Source organism: Glycine max, chromosome 6, assembly GCF_000004515.6.
Source record: "Glycine max cultivar Williams 82 chromosome 6, Glycine_max_v4.0, whole genome shotgun sequence".
NCBI lineage: Eukaryota > Viridiplantae > Streptophyta > Magnoliopsida > Fabales > Fabaceae > Glycine > Glycine max.
Genome location: NC_038242.2, coordinates 14,533,185 through 14,554,989, shown reverse-complemented (window position 1 = coordinate 14,554,989; position 21,805 = coordinate 14,533,185). Strand labels below are relative to the sequence as shown.

Genomic DNA, 21,805 nt, shown 5'->3' with positions numbered 1-21,805 from the left:
CCCAATCGAGATGTTGTAACCACCACCCTGTAGATCAGTGAACAATGATGCTAGTGGTGGGGGTCACCTACTGGAAAGGTTGTCAGAGCTCCGGTGACGGATGGTAGAGAATGGTGGTGGCTGCCAGCAAAAGTTTTGGATGCAGAGCAGATTGGGCCACAGTTTTGGAATCCTTAAATTCCTTTCTTCTAACATAGACTTTGGTACCAGAATTAATTGGGCCTATTGATTGCTGGCCCAACTCCCCCTCTTCATTTTGAAAATGATAAGGACCTACGGGTAAAGGGGTTGAATTTTCCAGGCAATTATATTGACCTCTACTATAGGCTAACCTTTCCTCAAAAGGGCCTATTATTTGCTTTTCTCCCTCCATAATACCCACTTTGGAACCAGACAAGGCCACGACAGCGTCTTCATTCTGCTCCTCGACACCTTTTTGGTTCTGATCAAAATCTGCCACCTCAACAGCGTCTTCTTTCTGCTCCTCCGCTGCACCCATTGTGGTCAAAGTAATTATTTCCTTTTGCATGTCAACGCAGCACCTACTGTGGGACGAGGCATTAAATGTTTTCCCTTCCTGTCGTAGATGACCGTTGTTGTGTTCCTTAGGGCTTTGGTCCTCCACACCATTGTTGTCGCCATACGATTGGGCCATGTCAGGTTTGTCAGCGGCAGACCAATCCATGTGGCAGATGTGGGCAGATTGGGTCCGATTGACTCGACCCGCAAGGAACGACTGGGTACGGCGCCAGTGCCCAGAAAACCCACCGTCGGAGCCTTGTGACCCACCGTCCGACGAAGCTCCCTTGGTATCAACCCCTGGGGTTTGAGCTGCGTATGTCATCGGAGTGTTTGGCTCGGTTGAGAGAGGTGATGGCGGGTACCACGTGAGTGATTGTTTGGGCTTCGTCTTCGTTCTGAGCCCCTGCATGTCTTCAACGATGTGAATAACGGCATCCACTCCATCAATGACAACTGGGACCGCCATGGCAATGCCCGGCCTGAGGTTCGTCCTAATCAAGATTCGCGCCGCGTCCATCCTCCAACGTTCCTCGACCATTTCATCAACCTCCACCAGCTCCCCAAGCTCCGCCACGACCTTCTCCATATAAACTACTTCCCACACAGTTGGCGGTAAACCCCATAACAGCACCCAAGCCAACCTGTGTGTTGGACGAATATGTGGGGACCATTTATGGAGGTCCAGTATAGGTGTGGAGCCCTTCGTCCTTTCCTCATTCACTAAACGAAGCGCCTTATCGTCTTCGAGGTTGGGTAAGATAACCCAATCATCAACCCAATAGCGAGGATTGATGTCGGGGTCTAAAACCCATCTCAGTTCCTCCTTCACTTTTTCAAACATTCCCCTATTCTTCAATCTGCCCCACCCAAGCCTTCTGTAACCACTCTTTGTGTTCGTTGGTTGGATTTAAAATGACAGGGCTCAGGACGAGTCTGTTGTCACCTTGGACAGCCACCTTCTGGTTAGACAAGTTATCCACTGGTGGTATTACCCCCCTAGCCACCTCGACATAGGACCCAAGTCTTCCGCCCGTGTCATATGTTTTCTGACCACCGTTGTCCACCTCCTGTATTCTCCCCTTTCCATTTGTAAGAGTACCATGCAGATGGCCTCTATTCACGGTATCCCTTTCAAACTTTGGTTTATTGACAAACATTTTGATCCCACCAAGAAAAATGCTATTATCCAACTGTCTTTCCAACCTCTGCACATCTTGAACCTCCTTATACCTGACAAAACCGAACCTATGGCCTGCCTTGTTTTTAGCTTTATGAATGAAAACCTCCCACACCTTACCCCACCTTTGGAAAATCTGTCATAAATTCTTTTCATTTACCCCATCAGGGAATCTTGAGAAGTAAAAGGAGGTGACATCCTCCTTATCTCTCCATGTACCTCTCCTATGTTGCCTTTGTCGCTTATTGAGCACAGAGGGTCCTCTGTCTACAGCTGTTTTCTTCTTCCTCCTATGAGATACTTCCACCCACCCTTCATCAGTTCTAGTAGGGCTGTTATCCACCTCATAAGATGCCCTCCTACTCTCTGCAAGACCCCTACTTTCACCATATTCAGTGTTTCTTCTCCTTTCTCTAGCAGTGTACTTCTCCCCATGTTGGCCATCAGAGGCTGGATAATGTACCTGGCCTCCTTTTTCCCGTTCTCTCACTCGAACACGCCCTCTTACACTGTCACGGGCACTCCCTCTTACACTGTCATGAACTCTCCTTCGTAATCTCCCTCTCAAGCTCACTCTTTCTCTCGTTCTACCCTCTCTCGTTCTACCCTCTCTCACCTCTCTCATCTCATCTATCTGCATAATGCTTATTTGTGGATTTTCCTTGTGTCGCCTTTCCTCTCCCATATTTTGGTATGTTTACATGCATCTTCAGGCCCCCAACTATGATATTGTCAAGCTGCCTTTCCAGTCTGGTTTCATCAGACACACCTTTGAATCTTACAAACCCATACCTCCTGCCTCCTTTGTTCCTCTGTCTGGATATGAATATCTCCCTTACGTCCCCCCATTTTTTGAAAATGGTCCACAGCTCCTCCTCTTGCATCCTCAAGGAACCTAGTGAAGTAGAATGAGGTGATGTCTGTACCATCCCTCCAATTTGCATGATGGTATTTGGGTTGCTGTCCATGCCGATTACCTTCGTAGCTTAGTCTAGGATCCGTTCTCTCAATTGGTTCCATTCTCAGTCGTCCTCTCCTTCTGTTCCTCACAATATTCCATTCTCTTTCTCTCCCTCTCTCTCTCTCCCTCTCTCTAACATTCTCTCTCTGTTTAAGTAAGAAGATTTCCATAAACTTGACTTGTAGACATGATTAGTAAACTCCCAAGAGTTTACCAAACATAAAGATATTTAAAAAGCTATTGATAATATTCAAGCATAACGTAGAAACCTATTATAACTAACCTAGTGGTTGGAAAAGAGAGAAGAGAGGGAGGAGAGGGAGGAGAGGTCGTGAGTTTCAATCTTTCAAGTGACATTTCTAACAAACTAACATTTATCGATAAAAAAAAATAAACATGTATATATATCACACATATACATGTCAATTGTAACTGTCACAGCTGGCACCTATAAGGTTCTGAAGCTTCTGCACTATAAATATGATGGTAAGCAGAAGTTGAATTGTACATTTTCGCATTTTGTGTTAAATACAAAGTTTTTCCCCAAACACTAAAATCTAATAATACCAAATAGCAGCGGGGAACATCCATTCTGAAAATGTTACAGCAGGTACTGGGATGGCGGCAATTTTGAATTAAAAAATGAAAGGGTAAAACTTAGAAGAGAGCACAAGACAACGAAATAAGAGACCTTTTTAAGAGAGATTAAAAACAGTACATGACAGGGATAGAACAAAGCTAGGCAGCAGCAGTCACAGTTGGTTGGAAAAAGTGATGGGTTTCCCAAAAAAGTGGCTGCATAAGACTCAAGGATGATCAGAATCCATGGAGAGCAGAGGATCCAGATGTCAAATTGGCTAGAAAATGCTAGGAGATGTTGGCAATGTTGCCGGAGAAGGGTGCATGTTAGTGGTAAAGAAGAACAATAGGTCCACTCCATCCACTCTCATTTATAAGCGGGAAAAAAAAACGGATTTCACAATTATTAAGAAAATTGGAGAAGTTCATTAAATTGTGTATATCCCAATTAAAAAATAAACTTTTTCTAAACTACCATTTATTCAAACTTGACATCAAGCATAAACTCCCTATTAAATGAAGGGTATTTTGAAGATAGCCTCATTAAATAAGACAAAAGTAGTTGAGATTTGCTTACATTTGAAACCAAGATACAATGGATTTTCATGGAAGAGATCACTGCTTATCCTATTCAGAGACACTTGAAAGATAATTTGCTGTGGAAAGCTGATCCTAGTGGGATGTATTCTACCAGGTCAGCTTATGGGCTTCTGTCAAATCAAAATAGACCTGCTTCAGATGGGATGAACTTTCAGCATATTTGGAAATTAAAAATCCCCCCAAAGGCGGCCATTTTCACCTGGAGGCTTATTAAAGATAGGCTCCCCACTAGAGCTAACCTCCATAGAAGAAATGTGGAGTTGCAGGAGTCTGTCTGCCCTCTTTGTCATAGTGAGCAGGAGGAGGCAGGCCATCTTTTTTTTCACTGCAATTACACTATTGGCCTGTGGTGGGAATCTTTGAGGTGGATCCAGGCTATTGGAGCCCTCCCTTCTTCCCCAGTAAGTCATTTCAGTCTATTTTGTGATGGTTTTGTTGTAGGAAGAAACCAGTCTAGATGGTGTGGGTGGTGGATTGCCTTAACTTTTGCCATTTGGAAGCATAGGAACTTACTGATTTTTCAGGGCATTCCTTTTGTATCTTCCAAAGTGATGGATGATGCCTTATTCATAGCTTGGTCCTGGTCTAAAGCTAGAGATAAAGACTTTAATATCCCTTTTAATCATTGGTCTTCCAACCTAATGGAGGCCTTTGCTTAATCTGGGTTGTTTCTATCCTTTGGTTGGGCTTTGTGATGGGTTTCAGTTGTGTTTTTGGGAGGCTGGCAGCATAGCTGCTTTGTATAATCTTATCATCAGTACCCCTGGTACTGTAGTTCTTATTAATAATATTATATATTTTCTGCCTTCCAAAAAAAAAGATACAATGGATTTTTTAGTTTATATTTGAGACCGAAGTAGTACTTCATAACAAGATGCGCACAAGTGACTGAGAAAGTAAAGTTCCAGTTCTGCAAATTTTGTGGTTTGGTTCGTTATTGCAGCAACTACTTCAAACTATGAGCATTTTGTGACACAAATTTGGCACTACTGACAGCTATGCATTAAGCATCAAAACAACAAACCACTTAAATATATGATGGTGATAAAATCAATTTATGTCTCACCTAATTTAACCATCTCTAATGCAAAAAAGGAGCTATAAGAAAACAAGTCTTAGTCGCTCATCAAAAGTTAAATCCAAATACCAATACAGTCAAAGAAATGCATTCTTATAATATGGATAAAGATGCCAAATCATTTAAGACTTACAACTGCAAAGAACAAAATTCTAAACTCAGAAAAACTAGTCACTATATCACTGCCAGAACAAAGAACTAGTTTGCATCTCTTTGTGACTTTACCAATTTCATGCTAAAGTTCTATGTCAACCCTCAGGGAATAACTACAAGTCGGATTACAAAATAATTCTGTATTCTTTCAAGACAGATAAAACTAACGTACCCCAGTGTCAAGAGGCTCCTTGATATGCAAAGGTATGGGGAAGGGAAGGGTCATTGTACACAACCTTACCCTTGCATATGCAAAGAAGTTGTTTCTGGATTCGAACCCATGACCCATGCAAGAGTTGGGGGGGGGGGGGGGGGGGGGGAGGATAATAAAATAAAAAAGCAAAAAGTCTACAAAATGAATTCATAAAATAACTCACTGGATCAGTTTCAGCAGGTATGCCAAGTCGAGACTGCTTATTTGCTATCATCAAAACAACATTTTCACGCTGGTTCCTTACATTATCTTTCTGCGTATACAAAAATTAAGATTATAACCAGTATTTAACATGTGCCAGGAAGCAAAACATCTAATCAAAGAAAACTCATAATAAAAAAAACTTGTTTAATCATAACTATAAGTGCCCATTTGGTTTCTCAAATTGAGCTTCAAATTGGAGCTGGGAATGGGAATTTCCCCTATTAATTATGTGTAATGGTCGAAAGTCCTTTCAGAATTACAATCAAAATACCATGACATTTCCATTGAACAAAATAACTGTTAGGATATAAGGAGAAGGAAGAGTTAGTTAATATAGTTAGACTACTAATGAGTTAGTTAATATAGTTAGAGGGGTTTATTAGATATAAATAGAGGAAGAAGATAGGAGAGAGAGAATCTTATCATTTGTAGATTGAGCATTAGTTCTTTGTGAAAAGAGAAATCATTTGTGAAGGAGAAACCCTTGAAGGAGAGTTTTCTCTCTTATTTTCTGTTCTTTTCTTACTAGTCAATAAAATCTTTTATTTTCTTTCTCATTTCAATTCTTGGTTCCTAACAAATTGGTCCGACCTGCCGAATCTTCGAGGGAAAGCCAGTGATAAAGATGGAGGAAGCGCAAATTTGGGCTAAGAAGGTGGAGCTGCCAGCGTTCATGGGGACAAACCCAATTGTTTGGATTGCTAGGGCTGAAAAATTCTTTGAGGTACAAAAAATCCCTTCGTTCCATAAGCTGCAATATGCATTCATGAGCATGGAGGGTGCTGCGACACATTGGTTCTACATTTGGGGCCAAAACAACCCAGATTCAAATTGGGAGTCATTTTCCACAACTTTGATCAAAAGATTCGGAGATCACCATGGTAAACCACATCTTTGAAAGATTGAGTATCTTGAAGCAAGAAAAGTCAACTGAGACAGAAACCCACATCAAAAAATGGGAGACTTCCATAGAGTTCTCGAAGGGGAGTACCAACATTTCAGAGCGGAAACACATGTTGCGCAAGATATTGAATGAAGAAGTTGATTCTCATGCCTCTCAACAAGACAAAAATAGCATGGAGGGAAGTGGGTCAGAATTCAGTGAAGCAAAGGCTAGTTCTTGGGCAAAAAAGGTGGAACTACCCAGCTTTGATAGAAGCATAGAAGGGGGAACTGATTTGAAGGGTAGCAATTTTGAGTGTGACAGTGACCCATTGCAGTTCTTGAAATCAGAAAACAGAAGTAAAGAAGGTTCAGTAATCAAGAACCACACCCTTTGTGGTGGAGAAGAAACCAAAAATGATGAAGCAAAGTTAGCAAGAGAAAAAAAAAATTGAAAATGTTATGAAGGAAGAAGTTGATCCATCAACAAAGAGGGAGAAGCACAAGGAAAACGGAGTGACGAATGTGGGCAGCGAAGACGATTTTCTTGATAACCCAATTACAGATTTGATCAAGAAGGTAGTCGAAGCTGGTGATTCAACCAAGCCACACTGTTTTCAAGATTCAAATTTTCATAAAAAGATTGTTATGGTGAAACAAAAATCATTCATGAAAATGGTTGGAACAACAATGGTGCTGGAATCTTGGAATGTCAACTTGTTGGGTGAGCCTTTAGCATTAAATTTTGTTGCATCTATGGTTGACAGCTTAGCCATGGAGCTAAGGCAGAAGGAATGTACTGAGCCAGTCAAGCTGATTAAAGTTATATGGAGTCCACCCTTGTCCCTCCCACCACCAAAGCCACCGGACCTCAGTTTGCATGCAGGGGCAATGGGTTATTCCTAGTTAAGCTACAAGGGGTACAGCTGTCTTCCAGCAATCAGACAAAACTTTAGGAAGTTTCAATGTGCAATTCCATTTTTCAGATTCCAACCTTGAGGACAAGATTGATTTTAAGGAAGGGTGTATTGTTAGGATATAAGGAGAAGGAAGAGTTAGTTAATATAGTTAGACTACCAATGAGTTAGTTAGTTAGAGGGGTTTATTAGATATAAATACAGGAAGAATGATAGGAGAGGGGGGATCTTATCATTTGTAGATTGAGCATTAGCTCTTTGTGAAAAGAGAAATCTTTTGTGAAGGGGAAACCCTTGGAGGAGAGTTTTCTCTCCTATTTTCTGTTTTTTTCTTACTAGTCAATAAAATCTTTTATTTTCTTTCTCATTTCAATTCTTGTTTCCTAACAATAACAAACTTGACTCTTTTCCCATTCTTAAGGTTATGCTCGACAAAACTAACTTGAAGCTGAAAAACTAAATTATTAAATTAGAAGTGTTCAGTAAAATCAGTTGTTGAAGTAGCTGAAAAGTGTAAAATGACAGAAAAAAAATAAAATCACGATTTATTTAAAAAAGATAACAAGGAAAATGAATAAATATATCGAGGATAAAATTAAAAGAAAACGCTGGAAGCTACTAAAATAAACTTACGTACCAAACAGTCAAAAGAATTTTTCAGCTAGTAAAAAAAGCTAGAAACTAGCTGAAATGTCTTGCCAAACATGGCCTAAGTCAAACCCTAAAAATGGTCAACTATACACCTAAGAACAAGAGGTAAAAATGTGTAACGGTTTTGGTAAATCTGTGAACTAACCAACCCAACAAAAAGCTTAAAAATCAGGCCACCTCAAGCAAAAAATAATAAGGCCAGATTAGTTTGGGTTTGAGTCTCAGGTCAACAAATTCAAACATTTCCGACCTAACCCAAACCCTTATTTTTCTATTTTTAGTTTTTTTTAAATGCATTTTTAAAAAAGCTTAAATTTGTGTGACCCAATAGCCTGACCCAAACCAAGCTGGAAATTGGATAGGTACAGGTTGAACATAATTTTCCCAAAAACCTAAATCCATCTAACTGGCGTGAACCAATTTTTCCTCAAACCCAAACCCAACCCAGTGGCCAATTCCAATTAAGTATTAGGTAACATTTGTTTCAACATATACTATTACATTCTTGGAAATGACATTTCAAGGAATATTATAACTAGGAAAGTTGTAGGTAAAATTCTAATTGTATGGCCCAACTATTTGCATAACCCAAACATAAAATCCATATTACTGAACAAATCCAATTATGACAATTGGAATTGAAATTAAAATTCTAAACTATTATTTTGTCTTCCAAACATAATCTAGAACACTTCCAAAAAAATGTACTGTGTAGTATGAAACTGAATGACTGCTAGAGCAGGAAAACCAGAAGTATAGATGGAAAAGACTTTGTATTATTCAATCTAGATATGTGGGAATTCAAAACACAATACAAAGAAATAACAGAGAAGAAAGAGGAGATAAAATGACTAGGTACATGGTTTAGCTTTTTCTAGAGAAAAATAATCATTTGTTTTTAAAAATTTTATGAGAAAATTGACAAAAATAAGGAATTACTTCTCCAAAATAAACTAAACCAAACACTCATTAAATGGAACATCAAGTGCCCACTGGCCAGCCTAAGGGGTGGCAAACCCCAAAACTCAAAAATCACTCTTCAGACATTTTCAATAATCATTTGAATGTTAGTGAGGGCAGTATTTGGCATTATTGGAACAGGGGCACGTGATAGGTTTAGTGTCACAAAATCCCCCTCCTTTGTTATTCAGCAGTATGTTGGTATTTTGCTACTTGTTAATGTTAATATTGGGAATGTGAACCACCTTTTTATATCAGTAAGGTTTGACTTCACCCATTCACCTGCCGAAAGATGCACAGTGGGTAGGGAGCAGCATGCCGGGAGGAAAAGTGACATAGCTGACCAGAATTTTTGCTATAATAGTGAAAAGGAGGCAGTTACAGGGAGTGGGGACGTGGTAGGAGAAATAAGAAGCAAGGAGGAAGAGGCACGTAACCCATTTATGGAACAGGAAAACATTTCAAATGTAATCGGCTTTTCTTTTCCCACCCCCGATATCACCCCAACACCTCACGTTTTCAGCCCAAACAGAAATAAGGGAGATACAGCGTCCCCCTGGAAGGGCATCGGGAACTTAATCCCTGCAGAGAGGACTGAGAGAGTGTGCGAAAAAGGAAACTATGAAGGGGAACTTCATGGTGATATCACGGGTAGGCAGGTAATCAAAGTAAAGGAGTCACGTGAATCTGAGGGGGCATCTGAAAGTGGATTGGGCTGTGCTACCCACACCCCCCATGCCACAACAGAACGACAGTTTTCTAGACCACAAACAAGCAAGTTGCAAGTTTACTCGCGGAAAAGGTGTTTCAAAAAGAAATTGGAGTTGGGCTGTACAGCTGGACCAAGCTCAGACACAGACATGGCCACCGATCTAATTATATCAAGTCCACGTCAGCAACAACGTGAGAACAAAGAGAAATGTGGGTCTGTACAAGAAGAAATCACTTCCAACATAGATGACATATCAGCACAAATAGAGAATGAGGAGGCAGAATTTGCGAACATTCAGAAGCAGGAGGCAGCAGCCTTATGGGATGTGGCAAAAACATTGGGGGTCGCAGCCTTATGGGATGTGGCAAAAACATTGGGGGTCACTTGTGGGTCACTGCAAAGGAATTATGTGGACAAAATAATGGAAATGGAGGAAAGAGATAGAAAAGAGGCAGAGAGATTGAGAAATAGGAGGAGTTCACCATGAACATTATTACTTATAATGTCAGAGGGCTAGGGAGGGGGTCAAATGGCCAGCAATTAGAAGAACGGTCATCTAAGAGCAGGTTTTTTGTATTTAGGATGGGATAGTAGGTGCTGGTCATTTGTAATATGTTATTGTGAGTCTAGCTCGGTTCCCTGTAACAACCAAAGGAACCAGCTGACTACATAATCCTTATTATATATCTTTAGTACCACTGGTACTCTTCTTATATATAAAAATATCTATTTTTGCTGAGCAAAAAAAAGTATTCACTAATAAAAGTTTAAAAAGGTGACAAATCCAGTAGGAACCTTCAAACATATATGTTAGTTACCACACAATTAGCCATATACACAGCAATGACATAAAAAACTAAAATTTTCCAACAATCATTACAAACCTGGAAACCGAACACAAATTCCAAAAGATCAAACATGTCTGCATCCCTTTGTCCAGATATTCTAAGTCCAGCAGGAAGTCTAGGGAACTGGTCAGTATATCTAATTGCAGATATTGCTGCTTTAACCTGATATTAAGAACCAAACCTCAGTTACAAAAACTACTACGAAGAGTACATGAATTCCAGGATAATGTTACCGAAATCATGCAGACAACAATAAATAGATGTGTCAATGACAGTAACTCATAGTTATTGCCAATAAAGGAAACAGATCAAGTCCAAGCCAATTGAAATGGTAGAGAGAGACAATACCACAGGTCTTCTAAAGGGTTCAACTTACTTCAGGGAAAATTCTGATAGGATTGGTTAATGATGGTGCTTCCAGAGGAATAATATTGTATGGTGTCAACTCTCCAGATAATGTCACACTTGACTTCTTTATTTTTCTCAACTAAGAAAACAAGACAGACAAATATGATGAGTTATTTGCAAATAGCAATCAGTTAGTTGTCAACTAGTAATCCAAAAAGAACGAAAACTAGTGGCTTATAAATTTGAAAAACTACCAAATTAATGATCAATAATAAAATGAACATTTTAAAAAATTGAAGAATCCAATGCATAATCAGTGAAGTTAATTTGCTTTAGGATAAACATCTTAACATAAAAAGAGTACCTCCTCCATTATGAGCCCTCCAACTCCACTGGGATCAGCATCCTTGCTAAGTGACTCCAGGACCTCCACTAAAGCACGTAGAGTGGCAATTATCTTTCTCATTTCTGACGATCTAAGTTTCAACCTAGAGCATTAAAACAATTCACAGAAATATTATGCTAGGGCAAAAAACAATCTTGATAAAATAAAATTAGGTTTTTAATCAACAAAAATGCAAAAAAGTAACGAGAAGATCTTTCTGCATATTTTAAGAATTTATTTAGTTATGATAGAGTGGTCATCCAACAATATCACTACCTTAAAAATTATGGATAAGTATAATTATTCGCATATATGACTTATGGAAAGTAAATAGGCAGTCTATCTGCCTGTTTCAGTGGTTCCACATCACTATTAGCTGATTATTTTGCATATTAACATATTATATTATTTTTCACCACCTTCAACACAATGACATCTTAGCCACAGAAAACTTCTATTGCATTTTAATTACCTATCCAAGAAAAGAAAAAATAAGCAAGGGTCAATGTTGACCTCTAACCAGCTTTAGCAACCAATGAAGCAAAAAAGTATTTCAATAAAACTCGTTAACAAGCACCAACAAGCATAGGCTTTCATAGTTAGTTTTCCTGTAAAATAATTTTGAACCAAAATGAATAGACCAAGGCTTGAATTCTCATTGACATATAAAGGCAACTCCTATAAAACAAGTTGATGATTTTATCCATTGGCCAAAACAATTTAAGGCAATAATTTCAAATAAGAATCAAGCTTTATAGTCACACAAAAACAAAGAAATATCCTTCATCACTCTTACTGAAGAAATAAACTACATATTTGTAGGTTTAATTTAAAAAAACAGAGTTGGACATACTCTCCCAATGTGGTGGAGCTAAAAGTTCCAGATTCTTGCAGTCTCTGTTCTTCTCGTTGGATGTCATCCACTCTATGGCGTTGCTTGTAGTGTTGATAAAACTTCCACAGGTGTTCAATGTCATGGTTGCGATCAATCCGTACCCTATCCTTCTTAACAAGTTTTTGCTGTAGAAGACGGCAAAATGAAATACATAAACAAGTGAGATGATAATCCCTTTAAAGTCACTTGAAAAAAGAAAGGGAAAAAAATCAAATGAACAAAAAAGTTTCCTGTCCAATGTATCACTCAAAATTCACCAATCACAACCAATACCTTGATAACAGACATTAAACCAGTCTTGAACTGCAGAACTCCCCTACCATCACTGTTGGGATCAAGATTTTGAGCCATACTATATGCCTGCTCACACACTGAAGATCAGAAGTAAAAGGTCATACTGATGCATATCACAAAAAGAACACTATCAATTGATTCAAGCTCGACAGATATTACACTAATATTTACCGTGCAACGAATTGAATATCTTGAGATTTCACAAGACAAAGGGATGACCATTGACATAAGCTTAAATGGCAATATGGTATGCATAAATTTTTACCCAATACATGAGAAAATATTAAGAAAGTTATGTTGAAACTTGAAAGCATAAACATATGAGCTAAAAGAATGTAATAGAATAACTAGCCATATATTAGTTAGTGAGTGAGTGAGTGAGTGAAACCCTAAACTGTACAGTACTACACAGAGGATTATATTGTGGATCAGTTAACCAAATTTATATTAATTAGTGCAAGTGAGTGAAAATATATTTTCTCTCTAGACTGAAAGAAAGCAAGCAAATTGTACACCTCGATACCTATCATACTTTCTCAGGCTGCTAATGCTGTGTAAATTTGTCTCTTTCTCTCCATGGCTATTATTTAATGCTGGCATCGCCATTGCCTTGGCATAAATATAAAAGTCTTCTTACAGGGTGATTAACATCAGGTAACTACTCTTATAATTACGACTGTACCTAACAAGTAACTGGCATAAATATATCATAGTGTGGTCTGATTTAGACACAGAATTCAGCATGCTCTCTGATTTCAAGTGCAAAAAAGTCTAGGTATTTACTCTTGCTAAACACAGACAATAGTGAGAGACAAGACAAGGAACACAAACAAAGTGCTAAAACAAGAAAAGATGAACCCATAATAAGCAGGCACATGGCACACCACCTAAAAAAGGAAGAGGAAAAACAAAGGCAACTCTAAAGAGCATGTGTAACAAATATTGCAAAATCTTGCAGTGCCAATGTATTCATAAATTAGACTAACAAACCCTAACCCTTGTAATAACTCTAATGAGCTTAGCCTGATCAATGATTGCCAAGCTAGGCTCCCAATTGACGATGAATATCCAATAACCAAGTAAAAAAGCTCAAACTTAACAAACCTAACATCCAGTCACCTCAGTTTGTTTACTACAACTTTACCACTTCTAGCACTGTGAATCCTACTAAGCACGTATCAGGCAATCAGATTATTTCCTCCTTCAATCATTTCAGTTCATAACATCCCTCTTCCATTTTCACATCCACTAAAGTCACCTCACACATTGTATCATGCAACAGAAATCCAGGTGTAAATGGCTTAAACAGGGAGATAGTAGTTCTGCTTACTTCCATAAAATCATCAATTCAAGTAGAAGGAGGAATACTCTAAGGGGGATGCAAATTAATGGGGGCTGGGTAGATAAGCCCACAGTTATTAAGGAAGCAGTTCTTCAGCATTTTAAAGGCAGATTTGCAGAACCATGTTTGCCTAGTCCTAACTTAGATGGAGTATCTTTCAAGGCCTTGTCTCTAATCCAAAGTGAGATGCTGGTGGAACCTTTTAAGGAGGAGGAGATATCTAATGCAGTGTGGGCCTGTGGTAGTGATAAAAGCCCAGGGCCTGATGGGCTAAATTTCTGCTTTATTAAACATTTCTGGAAGGTTCTGAAACCTGAGTTCCTCAGGTTCTTCTCAGAATTTCATGTCAATGCAGTTATCCCCAAGGGCCTAAATTCATCATTCATTGCTCTCATCCCCAAGATCAAAGACCCACAACTCATCACTGACTTCAGACCAATATCCTTAATAGGATGTGTCTACAAAGTTATTGCCAAAGTCCTAGCTAATAGGCTCAGTAAGGTTATGAATCATCCAATAGATGAAAGGCAATCAGCCTTTGTTAAGGGCAGACAGTTACTTCATGCAGTTTTAATTGCTAATGAGGTTGTGGAGGAGGCTAGGAGAGGTAAGAGACCTTGCTTGCTGTTTAAAGCTGACTTTGAAAAATCATATGACTCCGTGTCTTGGCACTTCCTTTTTTATATGATGAGAAGAATGGGTTTCCAAGAAAAGTGGATAGGCTGGATTAAAGAGTGTTTATCATCAGCTTCCATATCCATTCTAGTGAATGGCAGTCCTACTGATGAATTCAAACCCCAAAGAGGTTTGAGACAAGGGGATCCCTTGGCACCTTTTTTGTTTAATCTAGTAGCTGAAGGGTTAACAGGTATGATGAGGGAAGCTGTTTCCAAAAACCTCTATCACAGTTTTTTGGTGGGGAAGAAAAAGATCCCAATCAATATGCTCCAATTTGCTGACGATACTATATTCTTTGAGGAACCCTCTATGGACAATGTCACACTTATTAAGGCAATGCTCAGAAGTTATGAGATGGTATCTGGCCTTAGAATTAACTTTGCTAAGAGTCATTTTGGTGCCATTGGCCAAACTCAGCAGTGATGCAGATCTGCAGCTGAACAACTGAACTGTGGTTCTCTGCAGCTTCCTTTCACCTATTTAGGGATGCCCATAGGTGCTAACCCGAGAAGGAAAATTATGTGGGAGCCCATATTTAGAAAATTTGAGGCCAAGCTGAATAAATGGAACCAGAGGAAAGTTTCAATGGCAAGCAGAATTACTTTAATAAATTTTGTCTTGACAGCCTTGCCTCTGTTTTATTTGTCATTTTTCAGGGCCCCTTCAGCAGTGATAAAGAGGCTAACTTCAATCCAAAGAAACTTTTTGTGGGGAGGAGGTGCAGAGGGGAAAAAAATTGCTTGGGTGGCTTGGGATCAAGTCTATGCTCCTAGAAATAAAGGAGGCTTGGGAATCAAAGCTATCAAGGATTTTAACAGAGCCCTTCTCATCAAATGGAAGTGGCTGATGTTCCAGCAATCAGACCAACTATGGTGTAGAATTCTCATCTCAAAGTACAAAGGATGGAGAGGGTTGGAAGAGGCCTCTCACAAGCAGACCCATTCCTTTTGGTGGTCTGATTTGAAGTCTATAATGCTCCACATCAGCATGGCTGGGGTCCTAAATCAGTTCCAATGGAAATTGGGCAGTGGTGATCAAATATTATTTTGGAAAGATTCTTGGATGGGTGATGGAAGAACTCTTAGAGAAAAATATCCAGATTTGTATCAAATATCCTCTCACAAATCTCAGCTAGTGGGAAACATGGGGTTCTTTGGAGAAGAAGGTTGGCAGTGGGAATTCTCTTGGAGGAGAAACCTTTTTGACAATGAGTTGGGAAGTGCCTCAGATTTTATTGATCAGGTCACAGCTTTAAGCCCTAATGCAGCTCTGAAGGACCATTGGGTGTGGGGTGCTGATCCAAAAGGAACCTTTACTACATCCACTGCTTACCTTTGTATTAAAGGTGATCAGTCAACAACATACCTAAATCATGCTTTCAATCAGTTGTGGGAAATAAAAGCACCTCCGAGAGCTCTATCCTTTGCTTGGAGACTACTTTGGGATAGGTTACCGACTAAGGAAAACTTATCTAGAAGGCAAGTTGCTCTTGATAGTGATCTCTGCACCTTCTGCCAAAGCCAAGTGGAATCTGCCTCTCATCTCTTCTTCACATGCAAAAAAATTATGCCACTGTGGTGGGAATTTAACTCTTGGGTCAAGGAAGTAAGAGTCTTGCATTGTAGGCCTGTGGACAACTTCACTCAGCACTTCTCTTTGGCTGCTTCGAGGGCTACTAATAGAAAGTGGAAGACTTGGTGGATAGCAGCAACAGTTTCTATTTGGAACTATAGGAATGATATGATTTTCAAAAATCAACAGTTTGTTATCTCTAAGTTGGTGGATAATGCAATCTTTCTCACCTGGTCTTGGTTGAGGGGGTGGGAAAAGGACTTTGCTGTTCCGTTTCAACAATGGTCCTCATCTATGTCTTTTGCCTTCACCTAGTGTGGGAAGGTTGGCTGGGTTTTGTAATGTTTCTTGTTGGGGAGGTTTTTGCAGGCTTTGTTTTCTAGCCTCAGCATATGGCTTTCTATATGTATCTTTGTAGTACCTCTGGTACTATCCTTATATAATATATGATTACTTTTGGCCGTTCAAAAAAAAAAAAACACTGTATCACAGCCAGTTTCACTTCCGCACTAAACATGACTATCACACCACCTCCAATTTCCCACCCTCGTCTCAACATAAGTTATATAACTCCATCTTCAACATATATTTCATTTCAGCCAACACTAAATTCAAATTCCTATAAGAAACAAGTTTCCCCAATCCTCAATAATACCAGTTCCACAAATCACCAAATTAAAAAAAAAAAAAAAAAAACTAAACAAGCTTATCTTTCAGAACATACTCAAACTAACTCGCAAGGCTACTACAATGCACACGCAGATCTCATATTCATACACAACAAACAACGTAAACCGCACGCAGCATCGAAAATCGAAACTCGCAACCACTTCGGTTGAGCAAGAATCCAACACTTACAGATCCTGGCGACGTTGGGATCCTCAGATTGAATATCGTCGGCGGCCTGCAAGATCAAGTCAATGTTGGTGGTTTGCGCGAGCGACGGCGGAACCGCGCCGGCGATTCCGCTGGGGACTCTGGCGTGGCCTTGGCCCGCATTCCTATGTTGCTCCCTCTTCAGCGTCGCGCGAACCAGCTTCTCCCAGTTCTCGCGAGCCCTAACCATGGTGGCGGAAGCGGTGGTGGTTTCGCTCGCGCCGCGTGCTCTCTTCTTCTTCTTCGAACTCGATCACTCTGTGTTTGCGCGTTTCCGATAACGAGGGTTTTGAAGATTGGAAGGAATTCCCAAGGTTTTCCTCTAACACGAGTACTTAACGAGTAAGACTTTTTTCCGTTTCGCTTGAGAATAGACGCGGATCAAGAGTAAGTAATCGCAACGTAGCAAGTGCGTAGTTGGCTTTTCCGTTCCTTTTTTTTTCTCTTTTTACTTTTTCTTTCTTTCCCTCTTTCTTGCTTGTCGTTTTCTTGTTTTGAAATTTTGAGGATTGGATTGGACCGGTATATACTGGAACGCGGTTTTATATATATATATTCCTCTTTTGATTTGGGGTCTCTTTTGTCCAAAAACAAATGTTTCTTTTCTTAGACCACCACGGATTTCTGAAATATCTTGATCCGGCATTCAAAATTCAATTATTTAATAACATGTTTGAAATGATATTTTAAGAGGATTAATAATTTGCCTTAAAAAAATACTGAATTGAAAAAAATATACTTTTTAAATAAATTGAGTCGAATAAATTATCAAACAGGCTAAAATTATTTCTCCAATTTTTAATGAAACGATGTTTATATGTGCTGAAACTAAAATATATATATATGAAAAGTTATTAAAACAATGATTCGATATCTTGATCTCTTAATTGAGATTTAGGGTTTGATTTTTAGCTTGGGTAGAGAATAGCAATTAAATGTATCATTTTATCTCAAAATGAGTCACTCCATGGAAGGAAAATAATTGGATGTAAAATAAGATATCTCAAATACCTATTGATTAAATAAAAAAAATAAAGTGAAAATGACAATCTTTTAAGGGCACTATTTTTTTAAAATACTACATGTATCTTTCACTTAAGAGAAATTTGTTCAAATCATATATGACTTTGTTATGAATCTCTTCATTTAGATAAATCTAACTCAGTCCATACTCACCGCTAATTCATAACTTTAGTCATTTCAATGGACTCTTTTTTAAATGGTGATAATGATGATAATGAAAGCATGTTTATGTTTATTATTCACGTCGTGGACTACTTTGTCAAACATTACATATTTTTGCCAACAGATTTCATTTGATTAAAGTTTGCTTCACAATATACTACTCCATTTGGACTTAAATATAAGAAGAAGAAAATTGAATCATGATCATAAAAAAAAAATAGTTAACATCATCTAATTTTAATAGTCTCAGCATAAGAGTTAATACATTTCCTAAAGTACCATCTTAATTAATTGCATAGGACAAAAAAGGGTTGTTAGAAATAAAACTTCAATTAAATGAAGAGTGCTTTTGAAATACTATCACTAAATATGAGAGATTTACTAAAAAAATTGTTTATATTTTAGTCTAATACATATTGAGTTTTTTTTCTTATATTTCAATCAAAAAAGAATATTATCAAAATCACAATTATAGCCCAACTTAAAATTTGAAATTAAAATCAATAGAACATTATTTCTATTAAAATGAATACAACACTACATAACATTATTTATGGAATTACAACATATTCTATGCACCAACCACAACAAGTAACATATCATCATCAAATACATAATAAACAAAACAAAACAAAAAATAGTTCTTCAAAAATTTCACTTCAAAGACCAACTAAATTAATCTTCACCATAAGATCTCCCTTCCATTTATCATCAACACCAACATGAATCCATCCAAAGTAATCACAAAGACATTCAAGCCAAAATTTCCTAACCTTTAGCAATGGGCATGTGAAGAACAACTTCCCTTGCTTCTTGTTGTTTTTATAGGTTGAATCACAACTTTCTTCTCACATTGATAGTAAACAACATTACAATCATTGTAGTATGAAAAAGGAGACTCACATTTTCATCTTCTTTGGATTTGTAGCTTTCATTGAGCCTGACCCACCACCCATTCAACACGGATCACACAATTGCATGGATTGGATGCTCTAAATCAAAGAAGACGGGTGAAGGAGGATCAGGGAAGAAGCACATTGAATGACATGAAGTAGAAAGAGAGGAAGTTTATATTTTCTAGGCTAAATGTTAATTTTTGCCCATTATATTTTAGTGTTGCTTCATTTTGATACAAGATTTTTTAAAAGTTTCATTTTAATCCTTTGTTATATTTTTAAAGTTTAATTTTGTTTCATTTTGATACTATCTTTATCTTATTTTAAAAATTATAAACCGCCCTAATCCCTAAAATTTTTAGTCACCATTATATATATTACTTTGAAATTAAAACTAGCTTGCAAGCTAGTAAAACTTATAAGCTAGCTAAAAAGATGAAAATTTATAAGCTAGTTGATTGAATCGAAAACATTTGATAAGATTAGTTGATAAGTTAAGTGATAAATGTAAAATAACATAAAGGGATATAATACATTGTATGATTAAAAAGGTACAAAAAAACCTCAAATAAATTATGAGGATAAGAATAAAAAAGGGAAAATATAGTTTATAAACTAACTTATTTTTATAAGGTACTTGAAGTAACTTATGAAAATAAGCTAAAAGATACTAAAATAAGTTTGTGTGCCAAGAAAAACATAGTGTAAAACAAACACAAAAACCATTTTAGGTAACATCTAAAATATAAAGAATCAGAATAAAAATTTTAAAAACATAAAGGCAAAAAATGAAAAATGCAAAAACAAAAAATCAAAGTGATATTTTAAGAATTTTGTTGTGCACCTTGCTTGCCTTGCAATGAGAGAAAGTGTACACAACAAGCAAGTAAACAAGTAGGGAATGTTGAGTCAGAAAGAAACATGATGAGAAGGAAAAAAACATAACTAAAGTCTAAACTCAAAACTGTTACTAAGACACTAAGACAATAGTATCCATAGGATTTGTGAGTTGGTACTCTTTTTAATTTCTACATATAAAAAAATGAATTTACTAAGTTTTTAGTCTTTGAACTTTTTGAAATTTCATGTTTTAGTCCTCAAACAAAGTTTTTACTGGTCAACGTCTTTAATCTTTTATTTTGTTACCCATTTTTGTCTTTTCCATCTATGACGTTGTTATCTATTGGTGTGGATGTACAACTATCAAGTAACTATGTACCACGTGGAGATTGATGTTGATGTGGTATATTAATATAGCACAGGTTCTATTTTTTAAAAAAATAACTTGAATAATTTAAATTAAAATTTATTAAATGAAGAAATAATTGAATATTAATTAATCACCAATTTTTTTTAGAAGATTAATCACCAAATTAAAAATTAATATTTCCCCAAATCTTACCTATTTCCCTCAACTCTCATGAAGCTTTTTATCTCTAGAATAATTTATTCTCTTGAACCCACCATTGACATATCCACAATTGACGAACCTAACCTCAATTGCAGCCACCGTCAACGACCACCCTCCCACCCTTGATGGAACCCTACTTGCAATAGAATCCCACCCTCGACGGAACCCCGACCGTCGAAGACCACCATCGACAACCACCCTCCCACCATTGACGCAACCCCACCCTTGATAGAACCCAAACCTCAACAAAAACCCACACCTACAGAAGGCATTAAACAAACGATACGGTTACTGTCATACCCTAATTTCGTCCGGGGACCATTGTACGTGGCATGCAACCTTCGCTTCACCGCCTCGAGGTACTTAACACCCATCATTAGGTAATTCGTAAAGTTCCACGACATTCCGGAAGTAAAAAAGAAGCATTGTTGCACAATCCGTAAAGTTCTGCAACATTCCGGAAGTCACAAAGAAGCATTGTTGCGCAATCCGTAAAGTTCCGCAACATTTCGGAAGTCAAAAAGAGCATTGTTGCTTAATACGTAAAGTTTCGCAACATTTCGGAAAGAAAATGGATGTCGTTATGGAATCCGTAAAGTTTCATGAGATTTCGGAAAGAAAACAGCCAAAAACACAAAAATGAGGGGGGTGAACTTATCAAGATAAGGGTGTAAATAGCAATTTGAGTCTAGGCCCTTCCGGAACATTTTAGAAGTTGGGTTGCTTAAGGAGGAAGCAACTGGGCAGCAAGCTCCTCCAAGCTTTTGAAAAATGGTTTCCGGGACTTCCATGGCTTCCGTAATGCTTCCGTAAAATTTCCGAAAAATTTGGGTAAGCATATTTCACACTTAACATTGGTGAAAGGGAAGAGAGAAAAAGATGAATCAAATCCGAAACACTTCCGTAAGGCTTCCATAACTTTTCCGTAAAATACGAAAAGGGGGGTGAACTTAGTAATTCGGGTGCGCTTAGAAATCTTCTTCATTAAGTCTTTGGGCGGCAAGCACCTCTCTTTTTCCCTGTAAATAGGGGAGGGGGGCTGTTTCAAAAATATTCAAAAATCCCTTGGCTATGCATTTCGGCTATTTTGGGCAAAAAACACGTTTTTGTGAAGAAAAATCGAGTCGAAGTGCTTCCGCAACGCTTCCGTAAGCGATTCTGTGGAAATTCTTCATTGTTCTTCACTGTTCTTCGTTCGTTCTTCGTCGTTCTTCGGTCTTCAACCGGTAAGTTCCCGAAATCGAATCTTTCAATTCATTCTATGCACCCTTAGTGGTCCCTACTTGTTTTGTGTACTTTCACTTTAATTTCGCTTACTTTCAATTTTCTTTTCTTCCATTTTTAACGTGCTTTAACCGTTTATTTAAGCCATTTTCTCACCTAATAAATGATAAAATGAATTTCAACCGATCACTTGTGTTGTAATCTCGTTTAATCACTGTTAAAACAAAATCTAACTGATCGT

At 37.9% G+C, this 21,805-nt stretch overlaps 1 protein-coding gene across 2 annotated transcripts in view; it reads right to left on the bottom strand.

The window, feature by feature from the left end:
- LOC100809371 (callose synthase 10) overlaps positions 1–17,367 on the bottom strand; it is a 62,684-nt gene extending 45,317 nt beyond the window's left edge. Inside the window, exons 1-7 of one of the 2 annotated variants that reach the window (XM_041016564.1) lie at positions 16,831–17,367; positions 12,360–12,457; positions 12,045–12,211; positions 11,171–11,294; positions 10,835–10,945; positions 10,495–10,620; positions 5,448–5,537 (exon numbers count right to left, since the gene is read on the bottom strand). In XM_041016564.1, the coding sequence (XP_040872498.1) occupies positions 5,448–5,537; positions 10,495–10,620; positions 10,835–10,945; positions 11,171–11,294; positions 12,045–12,211; positions 12,360–12,457; positions 16,831–17,038 (924 nt within the window). In that variant the 5' untranslated portion in view covers positions 17,039–17,367. Of the gene's footprint in view, positions 1–3,816; positions 3,862–5,447; positions 5,538–10,494; positions 10,621–10,834; positions 10,946–11,170; positions 11,295–12,044; positions 12,212–12,359; positions 12,458–16,830 lie in introns of those variants that run through there. The other variant, XM_014776528.3, reaches the window with a different exon arrangement.
- Positions 17,368–21,805: the final 4,438 nt, after the last annotated feature.